At 44.7% G+C, this 14,166-nt stretch overlaps 1 protein-coding gene across 2 annotated transcripts in view; it reads left to right on the top strand.

Annotated features, from left to right (window-relative positions):
* The window catches only part of EXOC4 (exocyst complex component 4), a 397,246-nt gene that overhangs the window by 35,671 nt on the left and 347,409 nt on the right, over positions 1-14,166 (top strand). For both annotated transcript variants that reach the window (XM_080623156.1, XM_080623157.1), the window contains exons 4-5: positions 9,924-10,108; positions 12,671-12,780. In XM_080623156.1, the coding sequence (XP_080479282.1) occupies positions 9,924-10,108; positions 12,671-12,780 (295 nt within the window). The remainder of the gene's footprint in view (positions 1-9,923; positions 10,109-12,670; positions 12,781-14,166) is intronic.

Below are 14,166 nucleotides of genomic sequence, written 5' to 3'. Positions count from 1 at the left end.
CAGTGAGTGGAGGAGGGAGTAGAATGATTGATGGGTGACGGGACTGAAGCAAGTTCCAAGGCATTAAATTCATGGAGCTGGAGTAAAGGACAGCAAGTGAGGACCACAATTTCATACACATTTTAGAGTTTGTTAGAGAGAAACAGTAAGTTAGGTTGGGTCAGTGCCATTTAAACACTTAAATGTAAAGGATGTTTGTGCTTTGTGTTAGTGTAGTTATAACAGGTTTGCTTTGATGCTTTTATAAAGTAGGAGCAGTAGTTTTATCAGCAGGAGAAAACTGCGAGTTCTGCAAGATATAGCAACATAAGGACATGGAGCTGTTGGAGCAAATCCAGAGGAAGCCACAGAGATCATCAGGAGTTGGAGAACCTGTCATATGAAGATAGGCTGAGAACACTGGGGCTGTTCAGCCTGGAGAAGAGAAGCTGCATGAAGACCTCAGAGCAGCTTCCAGTGTCTGAAGGGGGCTACAAGGATGCCGGAGAGGGACTCTTCTTCAGGGACTGTAGCAACAGGGCAAGGGGTGATGGGTTCAAACTGAAACAGGGGAAGTTCAGGTTGGAGATAACTCCACTAACAAGTAGCCCTTTTACCATGTTCCTGTATGTATGTTTTTCCCTGTCCTTCCCCATCAAACAAGCTGCCACTGACAGCTTATCTCAGGAAGAGCTGTTTTCTTGCAGCCTGAGCACTTTTGCGTGTGTGTAGCTCTGGATCTTTCAAACTAATCTTTTAAACTTCTCCCCCTTTCTGCTGCAGTCATCCACATCACTCCCCCTTCCTGCATCAGTCAGTCAGCAAATCTTTTCATCTTGAGAAAGGGAGTAAGCTCAGTTATGTCCAAAGTACTGCAAAGGAGTCACCTTCTGTAGTCCTCAGTCATTTATAGCTCTTTGTTTGCTTTTAGCTTGATTCTTTCAAGACTGTTTAAAGGTGAACAAAATTGGTAGCAATTTCTTCATCATCTCAATATCCAGTATGTTAATCAACACTTGGTGCCGTTCGTCATCAGTGTTGTACAGCTACTCATTAATCATCACATCCTGTGTGTACCTTCTCTCCCTTTCCTGTTTTTAAGGGGAAGGAGCAGTGACAATCAGGGATAGGTGGTGTTGATTTGTGCTTTTCCTGTTTTCCATGCTTTTTAGCTAAAAGCTATCTGCTTGAGAACCATCTGGGGGTTCTTTAAGTTCAGGGTCATTTGTCTTGATAGCAGCTCACACTATGCTGTACACTGGCCTGTGGCAGTTTGGTAGCAGAGAGTTTGCAGTCATTGGGTTTAAGTGTAGCCTAGGTGCAAGTTTTCCATGTGTCCCATTATTTGCATGTCCTACCTTCAAAAGGTAGCACCTTTTCAGCCTCATCTTGATTCACCTTGCAACCGAAATGTAGAACAAATTTAGAGATGAATCAGAGAATGGTTTGGGTTGGGAGGGACCTTGTGTGTAGTTCATCCCTTAGATACCTTTGTGGTGGTAGAAGGTTGAGGATCAGTTCTCTAAGGCATTATCTGCTCTTCCATCTATCAAGTAGTAAACTCTTTGGAGACACACCATCATTTGTAGCTGTTCTCCTGTTTTTCCCAGTGCAAATTCCCAACAGCTGGAGCGTGAGCACCTTCCTGCTTCTTAAACTTTAGAGGTTAGATCCTTACTGACACAAGTCAGGTGCCGGCTGAATTCAGTGAGCTGCTTGTTCAGATCTGGCTACACACGTTAAAGATATTTCTTAGTCCTTTCCTGTACTCTTGAAAACAAGTTCCTATAGAAGCAGTACATCAATTCTTCTCCTTTTAAATGTCAGCATTGTCTTATCCACCCAGCAAAGCAGCTGAAACCTTCTCATTGTTGCTATTTATTTGCTGCTTTATTCAAAGGGTTCAGCTTTTTCCCTTTGTCAGGCTGTGTGTGTGATGTGACTTCTTTGGCTTCAAATGGTGACCCAGCACATTGCTTTCTTTTAACCTTTCTCAGTTGTTTGTTCATGTTTCCTTTTCTGTTATGTGAACTCAGGAAAAGCTGGTACCCCAGCCACAAAGCATTTGGTTTTCTAGTTTGAACAGTCATTATCCTGAGGTTTTAACCTGAGGTTTTAACCTGAAGAAGCACCTGCTTATAGAAACATGGCCCAGTTTGGAATGGACCTTAAAGCTTATCCAGTTGCAACCCCCTGCCATGGACGGCAGGGACACCTTCTACTAGAGCAGGTTGCTCCAAACCCCATCCAAACTGGCCTTGAACACTGGTTCAGGGTGAGGCAGCCACATTTTGTATCTTCTCACAGGTTTCCAGGACTGTGGAGGTCTAGAATTAACACACAAAAATTCCTCTCTTTTCACAACTATTTTACATTTCCCTTTTTATTTTCAAAAAAGCAGACTTTATAACAGTCTTGAAATACCCAAAGGGGCTACAAGAAACCTGGAGATGGGCTTTGGACAAGGGCCTGTAGGGACAGAACAAGGGGAATGGCTTTAACCTGCCCGAGGGGAGACTGAGATGAGCTCTTAGGCAGAAGCTCTTCCCTGTGAGGGTGCTGAGGCACTGGCCCAGGGTGCCCAGAGAAGCTGTGGCTGCCCCATCCCTGGCAGTGTTCAAGGCCAGGTTGGACACAGGGGCTTGGAGCAACCTGCTCTAGTGGAAGGTGTCCCTGCCTGTGGCAGGGGATTGGAACAGGATGAGCTTTAAGGTCCCTTCCAACCCAAACCAGTCTGGGATTCTATAAGATTAAAATACTGTTGAAAAACCTGTCCAGGGAATGTGCAGCTTTACCTGCGTTTGGCCAATGTCAGGAAAGAGCAAAGAGTTTTAACAAATCTCTTACTAGTGCTTAGGTTCTACTTTGTTATAAACTGCTAAATTAAACCCTTCCAAGCTGGATGTTACAATCAGCAAATGTTTTGCTACATGTTCTTTTTAAGGCAATTAAGCCCTGCTATAAACTGCCTGTAACCTTTAAACAAGCTGCAGAGAGCTTCTGGTGCCACTGTTATTTCCTCCAAGCTGGGGTTTTTAGCTCATACAAAGCAGAGCTCTTCTTCCAGACTTGCTTCATTGAGCCTTATTTTCTAAGGGTAATAATAGATACAATAATAAGTAGATAAGTAGATTTTAACATCCAGAATAACTGTCATAGAATCACAGAATGGTTTGGGTTGGAAAGGACCTTAAGATCATCCAGTTCCAACCCTCTGCCATGTGTTTAGATACATTGTCTAAATCAAATTTTGTTGTAATCCAGACCAATACTTTGAGTTAAATGAAGTGATTTTGTATTTAAGTGTGGCTATCAGATTATTTAAGCCAAATTCTGTTGTAATCGGGCCAGTATTTTAATTATGATACGACTGAATACAGTGGTTTTGTGTTTAAGTGTGGCTTTCCATTGAAGGGACAGGCTTCTTTCAGAGTTCAAAAAAGACAGAATAAAGGTGGTGGCGGGGATTATCTGTTATTTCTTTTGGCACTATTTGTATGGTAAATCATCTCTTTAAAGAAGAGCAACCAGATGTTTGTTGATTGATTCACCTTCCAGCTGATTTCTTTTGCTGTAGCTCCTCTCTGCATCCCAACCACTGCCAAAAGGTAAGTGTAGAGGAGCTCTTTTACCTATAATGATCTTTATAGCCAGGTATTCAAACACAAAATGCCATTATCTCTCCCCGCCTCAGAAGCAAATATTAATCACTTATTTCCGTTTAGGTAAGCCAGGTGGCTGTGAGAAAGGGGCTTGAAGGACCCTCAGCTGCTTATTCTGGCCCCTGAAACCACTTGTAGCTCTCTTCTGTACATCTCATTTTCAGGTTCTCTGAGAAAAGGCTGCTATTCCATTATCAGTCTGAACCAGAGCCTTGTAGTGTTAATTCTTCTCTTCTGTATACAATTCTACATCTATTAGTCCTTTTGTTAGTATGAATAGCACACAGTAGGTAATAGGAGTATTAAAGACCAGGTAACTACTTGGGAAATGTAGCCTAAGCTGAGGGAAGAAAAGAAAGAGAAGAAAATCTAATTAAATGTGATACCATTGCATGTTTTAGAGCATCTTTAATCATCATTATCCAAGGTGTTTCCCACAGTGAGGATAAGGAGCAAAAAGCAGGGGTGGTGTGGTAATTGCACCCTTAGTTCCGTGTGTGTGTGTGCAGGGTGGCAGTGACAGGGAAAAGGTCCGGTTCCCTCACTGGCTTTTGGATAACACAGTGTTGGGCTCAGTCATACTGTGTGCCGTTATTTGGATGTCCTACTCTGGTATTAGCGGAATCAGAGCCAGCAGATGAAGGGAAGTAACTATGTACTTGTGAGGCTGCATCTGGAGTGCCAATTCTGGGGGAACCCTCTGCAAGAAAGGTATGTTCCTTTACTTGTATGGGAACAGGAACATACAGGAGTGAGTCCAGTGGAAAGCCCCCAAGGTGGGTTGGGGTTAGAAGCACTTAATGTATTAGGAGATGCTGCAGGAGTTGTGTTTGTTCAGCCTGCGGAGAAGAGTGCTTTTTTTTTTTGCTGTGACCATCTAAAAGTGTTGGAGGAAAAAGCCATGGGATCATAGAATGGTTTGCGTTGGAAGGGACCTTAAAGCTCATCCATGGGCAGGGACAACTAGACCAGGTTGCTCCAGGAATGGAGCCAGGCTCCTTTCAGAAATGTGCAAACAAGAAGCAACTATCAGCACTTTTTGTGGGAGAAAGTTACTGGACATAAGGAGAAAACTTCTCCCCATGAGAGGGGTTAAACACCAGGAGCAGGAGACCAGAGAGACTGTGAATCCTTATGCTTGAAGATTTTCATACCTTGACTGGAGGCCTTGAGCCTGGTCTAACGTTGAAGTTAGCATTGCTTTTAGCAGCAGGTTGGACTGGAAACCTGCAGAGGTTCTTTCCAAGCTGGATAGGCAGTGTTCTACTAACAATGTGAATGCCTATTCTTGACTACTGGAATTCCTTGACTTGCTCTAACAGCAATCCCTCAAGTCTGTGCTTGCTGCCATTACACTGATGTGTAACTGGGTGACTGTACCACACGTCTGAGCAACTACAATCATTTCTCCCCCTAGTATATGGGGATTGTGCATTTGCTATGGCTCTTCAGTAGGTGTGACTAGCCTTTAGCCTCAGCACTATCCTTAATGGCTGGTGCCATATGGAATGGTTCAAATGCCTTTTTGTTTTCATGTGCCACGAGCTTTGTGAAGCAAAGATGAGTGTGGCAGAAACTGTGTTGTTCTAGCAATAGACAACAGGGTGGTTTAACCTGTCAGAGGAGAGACTGAGATGAGCTCTTAGGCAGAAGCTCTTCCCTGTGAGGGTGCTGAGGCGCTGGCCCAGGGTGCCCAGAGAAGCTGTGGCTGCCCCATCCCTGGCAGTGTTCAAGGCCAGGTTGGACACAGGGGCTTGGAGCAAGCTGCTCTAGTGGAAGGGGTCCCTGCCTGTGACAGGGGGCTGGAACTGTCTGAGCTTTAAGGTCCCTTTGACCCAAACCATTCTGATTCTATGGTTTGTACTTTTCTACCCATAGAGCACTTCTTTTGAAGGGAGCGTTCAAAACGCTGCTGGAGAACTGAAATGATCCCAAACTTGCTTTAATGTACTGAACATATTAAAACTGATGTGGAAATGTTGTAGCCTTTAAGGCTTTTCTATTCTTAATTGTTCAAAGTAATAAAATTAAAATCCTAAAGGGTGATATAAGTAATTAGCAGTGAAGGGCTCTGTCTGGCTGAGGACTCCAGATAACTTTGGAATAAAGGAGTGGGAAAATTAGAGATGCAATTTAAATACAAAATCCCTGTTTTTTTTAAAGCTGTTATTCAAGAACGAGAGAGTTGCCTTTTAAAATGTGAAAAGCTTTTCATGTTTAGGAATAGTGTGAGCAATATGAATGCATTCAACCCCCAGCATTTAGGTTTCTCTGTAGAATGTACTTCTTTTTCCTTGATTTATTCTTTATACCATAACCAGAGGAGCAGCATCCACATTAAAAAATAGTAACCCAAATATAAGGGGTTTTCTAGTAAATTAAGGTTTTCTAACTGAAGGAGTCACTACTAACTTGAGGAGCATCGGTATTTGTGGTGCTCTGAGCTGTTGGTGCTTTGTGCAGCCTGTCTCCCACTCATCTCCTTTTGCATATCGGGGTTTGGAATGGGAGCAGGTTAAGAGCAACCAGTTGTGATGGAAAGCCCAAGTTGAGAGAGTTGATGATGCAACAGTAGATCTTGATCATCTTAAAGTATTTTTATCATGCATTTGGGTCTCTTGCATAATATAAGTGATGGTTTGTTACACGCTGAGGATCCTGCCCCTCTGCTGTGCTCTGGGGAGACCCCCCTGCAGTCCAGCTCTGGGGCAGCAGCACAAGAGGGACGTGAAGCTGTTGGAGCGAGTGCAGAGGAGGCCATGGAGATGCTGTGAGGGCTGGAGCAGCTCTGCTCTGGAGCCAGGCAGAGAGAGCTGGGCTGGGTCAGCCTGGAGAAGAGAAGGCTCCTGAAGGGGAGACCTGAGAGCAGCTCCAGTGCCTAAAGGGGCTGCAGGAAACCTAGAGAGGGGCTTTGGACAAGGGCCTGTAGGGACAGGCCAAGGGGAATGGCTTTAAGCTGCCAGAGGGGAGACTGAGATGAGCTCTTAGGCAGAAGCTCTTCCCTGTGAGGGTGCTGAGGCGCTGGCCCAGGGTGCCCAGAGAAGCTGTGGCTGCCCCATCCCTGGCAGTGTTCAAGGCCAGGTTGGACACAGGGGCTTGGAGCAAGCTGCTCTAGTGGAAGGTGTCCCTGCCTGTGGCAGGGGTTGGAACTGGAGGAGCTTTAAGATTCTTCCCAACCCAAACCCTTCTGTGATTCTGTGTTGGTCTTAGTTAATTTTGAGAGCAATTGACTCTTTAGAAACTGAGAAGATAAATTAAGAGATGAATGATCTGAGTGCAAGGCTTTCAGTTTTTGTTGCTTGTGTTTTAGATAGTAATATTCCTGGCTGTCTTGGAACCTTTTTATTGTGATTTTCCTGCTTCTTTTATTTCTTCCCTTGCTGCATTTTCCTTTCTCAGCTTCTCAGTTTGACCAGTGTTGTTCCTGATTTTGTTCTTGCTTTGCTGATGTTGCTGACAGCTTTCAGGGCAGTGATGAATGCCTGCAGCTCCCCTCCAGTGCCTGGGGACGTTCAAGGGATTGAAGAACTTGGGGTACATCTTACCTGCCAAAGGAAGAGGGTGAAAATGAGCACTTACACTTGTGCCCAAGGTTTCCAAGCTGTGTCTGCTGAACCATCTCCACTGGTTCTACAGCTTTTTAGGGAGAACCCAGTCTGTTGTTTTGCTTGATCTGTGGTGTGGTTTTGTGGTGTTTTACAGCCAAACTTCCGTAACTGTTCACAGATAGCTACTGGGAAGAAAGAGGATGGAGTGCCATGGGGTAGTCGTGGTCTTGGCAGTGCTTGGGTAATGGTTGGACTTGATCTTAAATGTCTTTTCCAGCTTGGTTGATTCTGTGATTCTATAGTGCTTGGTGTTGAGTGATGGGAACCCCGTGAATGGTGCTGAATGTGCAGCGTTGTTGACTTTTAGCAGAAGCCTGTTGAGACCTCTGTGATTAATCCTGTGACACACATTCTTTCTGAAGACCAAGCTCTGTCCTAAAGACTGGCAGCAAATACACATCCTCATCATCCGTGCAGAGAATAGAACTTCGTAGTTAGGGGCTTCCTGTCAAAACTTCTCAGGAAGAAGGTAAAAGTGCAGCTTCCTCTTAGAAACTGCTCTGAATTCCAAAAGCCTGATGGCCCCAAAGCTGTGTCAGGGTCATTCATGATTTGGAGGCAAGCAAAGCAATACGGTGCTGATAGATGTTCTTTCGGTATAGTTAATGTTTACTGGTATTGAGGGAGCAGACCTCAGCTTGGCTGTCTGCTTCCTGTGGCTCCTTGCTTTTAATTTTTAATGTTTAGCTGACAGATTTGCTATAAACTTAAATCCTGAAGTGGCAGCAAATGCCTTCTTTCACTAATGATATCTTTGAGTTAGAAGGGATTTTATCTGTTTTAAATCTCTGTGTGCAAAACATGCTATTTCTAGTTCCTTACAACATCAGCTCTGAGGTTTTGAACACTGCAGAGGGATTTTAGTTCATTTCATTATTTTGTTAGTAACTGTGGAAGTGCTTTATTAACTAGTGAGAAAAACAAGTAAACTGGGAGAGATGAAAATTTGTAGTCTTGCTTTTATGCACTGATTTGTCATTCCTGATGCATTTTGTCCATGTTTGCTTTAAGGATATAAATGAATGCTGCGAGGGCTGGAGCAGCTCTGCTCTGGAGCCAGGCTGAGAGAGCTGGGCTGGGTCAGCCTGGAGAAGAGAAGGCTCCTGAAGGGGAGACCTGAGAGCAGCTCCAGTGCCTAAAGGGGCTACAGGAAACCTGGAGAGGTGCTTTGGACAAGGGCCTGTAGGGACAGGCCAAGGGGAATGGCTTAAACCTGTCAGAGGGGAGACTGAGATGAGCTCTTAGGCAGAAGCTCTTTCCTGTGAGGGTGCTGAGGCGCTGGCCCAGGGTGCCCCGAGAAGCTGTGGCTGCCCCATCCCTGGCAGTGTTCAAGGCCAGGTTGGACACAGGGGCTTGGAGCAACCTGCTCTAGTGGAAGGTGTCCCTGCCTGTGGCAGGGGTTGGAACTGTCTGAGCTTTAAGGTCCCTTCCAACCCAGACCAGTCTGATTCTATGATATCAGGATATTGAGCACACATGGAGATGCCTTTGCATTTTCTCCAGCAGCAGAAGACACCATAGCTGACGGGGTGATCATCCTATCACTAGAGAGGTGATATTTCTGAAGCAGCTGAATGAACACTGGTATTATTGAGCAGGGACAGATGCCTCTTGCTCAGCGTGGTACCAAAAGACAGGGCTAAAAAACCATGAATGAACTGTTAAAGCTTCTGTGCTGTAGGTACCAGCAAGGAAGAACCCTCACACTGACTATGCATGCCCACCAGCTGTTGGACCCCAACACTGATACAACAGAATAGTCCTTAAAGAGATTTGACCTGCCCTAACCCAGTAAAACAGCAGAAAGACTATGCTGCACCTTAAACTTTCTGTCAGGGGGTTGGAACCGGATGAGCTTTAAGATCTCTTCCAACCCAAACCAGCCTGTGACTCTGTGAAATCAGGTTCTTCAGTGTAATGCTCACTGCATGTCTTCTGGTCACTATTGAAGTGCAGTAGCAGAGAAACGTCTGTGGCCTGTTTGGGTTACTGGAGTGTGAGTCCCTGTCTGTTGCTCTGTTGCTTGGATAGTTATTTCTTTAATTCTAGCCTTAAAAACAGAGCATTTAGGACACCCCACAGTCTTTTAGAGTTCAGACTGTCTTTGAACTAGCAATGGCTTTCATTAATCTGGTGGCTGTGTGTATTTAAACTGTGTAGTTACATGTCATAGCTGCTGTGTAGGCTGGAAGATGAGGCTTCCTAAGCTTTTCCAGCTATGTCTTGACATCACCATAGGCAAATAAAATGTAAGCCATTTTCTCCCCATTTATAGAATTGGCAGTAATGTTTCGTTGGTTTTTCTGTAATGAAAGGAAGAAAGAAAATCAAACATCATTGTCAGTGTCTTTTTCTAACACTTTTCCACTTGCTAATCCTCTATTTTGTGATAATCTGGGCTTTGATTTGTATTTAACCAACTGTGTTTTAACTAAGTTGGTGTATGCATATGCTCAAATATTTGAAGACTGCTCATTAAATCGGAGTTGTTCAGATCTTGGACCCTTTTTATATAGAGTTTTAGGAATAGAAATAAAGAAATATTACTCAAACATTTTCTGCTTTAAAAGGGTTTATGGGTAGAATCATCATTCAGACACTCCCCTGATCAAAGAGAGAAGCCCTGAGGTGAAGGAACTGACCTTTAAATGTTGTCCTGTGTGTTCCTGTTTAGGTGTCAGCAGTGGACTCCTTGGAGGGTCCCCTTCTTCAGGTGGAGGGATTGAGTGACTTGAGACTGGAGCTGCACAGTAAGAAGATGAACATGCACTTGGTCCTGATAGATGAGTTGCACCGTCACCTTTACATCAAATCAACCAACCGAGTAGGACAACGCAACAAGGAGAAAGGGAGATTAAGGTGGGTTTGGTGTGATATGAGCTGGGGGGAGCAGGTCTGGAAGAGGGCAACCTTCACTCTTTCATAAGCAGAAGCTTTCTTGGGAGAGTGCCATCAAATTACACCTCAACCATTCATTTTTGGCAAGTTTCTCATGCTTGTGACTGCAGAGAGCAGGAAAGCTCCAAATCCATTGGTAAGCCTTCAAGCCTGGGAACACTCTGTTCTCTTTCTTTCACTCCTGCTTAGTGGTTCTGATGTTTTCTTGCTGATTCCCACAGAATTATGATGGGGTTAGTTCATTTTAGCATTCTCCTCCTCCTCTGATGCATACACCTTTTCTGCACGTGTCGTGATCATGGCGCTCAGGTCACGTAAAGGGAAGAACACAGGGAAAAATTGCTGATCTGTTAAAGCACATGCCCAGGGTTTAAAAGAGTTCCAGGTACCCATAAGTCAGTCTGCAGTATTGAAGTGTGTGAGCAGTGCCTTGGCTCTGTGGTGTTTCTAAGGTGTTTTAAAGATGTTGAAGCTTGCGTGGTTGGTGCCTATGATCAGTGGAAATTAAGCTTAAATATTGCTTAAATATATTTTGGCAGGCTGAGAACATTGGGGCTGTTCAGCCTGGAGAAGTGAAGCTGTGTGGAGACCTCAGAGGTAGCTTCCAGTGTCTGAAGGGGCCTGCAAGGATGCTGGGGAGGAACTGTTCATCAGGATAGGATGTTCATATAGCTGTTCATATAACTGTTCATAGCGATAGGACAAGGGGTCACGGGTTCGAACTGAAACAGGGGAAGTTCAGGTTAGGTATAAGGAATCTAGATACAGGAATAGATGTGAGGGTGCTGAGGTTCTGGCACAGGGTGCCCAGAGAAGCTGTGGCTGCCCCATCCCTGGCAATGTTCAAGGCCAGGTCGGACATAGGGTCTTAGAGCAACCTGCGCTAGTGGAAGGGGGTTGGAACTGGATGAGCTTTAAGGTCACTTCCAACCCAGATCAGTTTGGGATTCTACAAGAGCCTGGCTATTTCTTTCTAATTTTGTGAATTCTGAGTTGGAAAGCAATAGAGTTGTTGAGAGGGAAAGAAGGAAGATAGCAGCCAGAAGAAAGTGACACAGTATTGGAAGATAACTTATGTGGAGTAGGCAAGGTACTAAACAGGGACAGGGAGCAAAAAGGGAGCCACCATACGATAAAGATGCAGAGAAAAGAAAAGTTAGCATTTTATTATGAGAGGGAATAAAACCTACATACCAACAAGAAGAGGAGAGATAGTAAGTTACGTGAAATGAATTTAGGAAATAAAGCATTGATCAAAGTTGAAATCTTTAGCAAGGAGGGTTCTAGCAAGTCATCACTCTTACCTACTCATGTTAGTAACTAAAACAGACACAAAGCTTTGGTGTACTCACAGTAAGTGACTGGTAATTCACTGCAGTTTTGTACAGCTGCTACAGGGAACCTTATCTTGGTCTTGTTTTCTTTCTTCCACATTCCCTGTTGCACACAATTGATACTTGATAACATGAACTCCTCCATCAAGCAGAGTCTTGTTGCTTTGTTTTAGTGTGATGCTCTGGACTGGCTGTTAACCAGGATGCAGTAATGCTTATAAATATTTCTTGTATTGATGTTAAGTGTGTTCTATTTCACACTGCTGAGCTGGAATGCATAGCTAATCCCTGTGTGATATTGTTAGGTGTATGGGGAGTATAGGTGGTTCTCAGGCAGGATAGTAAGTTTAGCTCTTGTCATTGCAGGCTTCTATAAGCATTTTGACCTCTAAGGGAATTCACTGAACTCCATTATAGGAGCCTTCTCCCTTACAAAATGAGTTCTTGCTTGTGTTCCCCTGCCACATCCAGCTTTGTGCCTTTCATTATGCAGCTGGGGCAGCCTGACACTTTTTTGGCAAATAATACTGTGTGAATTATCGAAATGACCAAGTGGAAAGTCTGAGTAAGAAAATTCATTTGGAGAGGGAGGCAAATAGTGCACAGAAAAGGAGCTTGAAGGGAGGAGGAAGGGTGGAGGTTTCTCATTGAAACTACAAACCTGCTGGGCTGGGCTGCATCAAGGAGTGTAAGCAGCAGGTTGAGGGAGGGGATTCTCCTCCTCTAACCTGCTCTCACATGAGACCCATCCCTGCAGTCCTTCATCCACTCTGGGTTCCCTAACACAAGAGGGAAGTGGAGCTGTTGGATCAAGTCCATAGGAGGCCTGTGGCCAGGTTGGATGGGGCTTGGAGCAACCTGCTGTAGTGTATAAGGTGTCCCTGCCCATAGCAGGGGTTTGGAACTGAATGAGCTTTAAGGTCCCTTCCAACCAAAACCATTCTATGATTCTATGAGACTCGAAAAGCTTGATGGGTTAAGTAGTTGGCAGAAGCCATGTGTACATGCAGGCACCTACTTGTATTTATCTGTGGACTTGTGCTTTAAGTTAGGTGTTGTAAACCTCATGTATCAAAATTATTATGTGTATCTATTGCTTGGGCTTAGGAATTGAAGAAATAAACGGATTACTTGTTGTTGAACTAAGATTGTAAATAATAAACTCCTTGCTTTCTTTTCCCTCACACAGTTCACTTGTGAAAGATGCCTCTCCTGTACCTCTTATGGATGTTTCCAACTTATCTACACCTCGAAAGTTCCTGGAAACTTCCCAGTTCAGTACTCCTGGAAGCTCCAGCAGTGAGTATTTCAGTACTATGTATTCCTCATAGTAGGCACATCATCCCTTCTTCATGGATGGCTGCTGATGGGAGGTCCTGAAACAGAGAGTTAGGCAGTGCTTTGTGCAGTGTCCTGAAGTGAATGAGTGGTATGTCCAGGGGCAAAAATTGGCCATATCTGCATTTTTCCTTTGGGAAGTTTTTTTCTCCTCTTATCCCCCCATCAGCTTCAATTAAATACACTTAGTTTTTTGTGCCTGTTCTGATTTTGATCATATTCTTCGTATCTTGAGCAGAAGAGAGATGTGGAATCAGTTCAGTTGCTGTACAGGGTCTCATCTATGTTGTTTAATGTAGGCAGTTATGTGTAGATATTGCCGAAGGGGTTTTTTGCTGTGTTGAAGCCAAAAGGTCAAAGCTTTTCCTTGTGGGAACTTCCAAACTTCCACTAAAGATCTTCCTATACACAGTGATAATCTGGTGGTGATCTTTGTATTCCTGTTGCTACAGCAAACGCTGAATTAAACACTCAGGTTTCAGTAGTGCTTTTGTATGAGGCTTTGAAAGTGCTGCAGAGAACCATAGAACCATAGAATAGTTAGGGTTGGAAAGGACCTTAAGATCATCCAGTTCCAACCCCCCTGCCATGGGCAGGGACACCTCACACTAAACCATGTCACCCAAGGCCTCATCCAACCTGGCCTTGAACACCGCCAAGGATGGAGCATTCACAACTTCCCTGGGCAACCCATTCCAGTGCCTCACCACCCTCTCAGTAAAGAATTTCTTCCTTAGATCCAATCTAAACTTCCCCTGTTTCAGTTTGAACCCGTTACCCCTTGTCCTGTCACTACAGTCCCTGATGAAGAGTCCCTCCCCAGTATCCTTGTAGGCCCCCTTCAGATACTGGAAGGCTGCTATGAGGTCTCCACGCAGCTTCTCTTCTCCAGGCTCAACAGCCCCAACTTTCTCAGCCTGTCTCCATACGGGAGGTGCTCCAGCCCCTGATCATCCTCGTGGCCTCCTCTGGCCTTGTTCCAACAGTTCCATGTCCTTTTTATGTTGAGGACACCAGAACTGCACACAATGCTCCAAGTGAGGTCTCACGAGAGCAGAGTAGAGGGGCAGGATCACCTCCTTTGACCTGCTGGTCACGCTCCTTTTGATGCAGCCCAGGATACGGTTGCTTTCTGGGCTGCGAGCGCACACTGAAGCCAGCTCATGTTCATTTTTTCATCGACCAACACCCCCAAGTCCTTCTCTGCAGGGCTGCTCTGAATCTCTTCTCTGCCCAACCTGTAGCTGTGCCTGGGATTGCTCTGACCCAGGTGTAGGACCTTGCACTTGTCTTGGTTAGAAGGAGACTTAATCCTTGTATTGTTTCAGTAGGTTAATAAGTGGGGTT

This window comes from Psittacula echo, assembly GCF_963264785.1.
Source record: "Psittacula echo genome assembly, chromosome: 1".
NCBI lineage: Eukaryota > Metazoa > Chordata > Aves > Psittaciformes > Psittacidae > Psittacula > Psittacula echo.
Note: the sequence above shows the minus strand (reverse complement) of the source record. Positions and strands in the feature narration are given on the sequence as shown.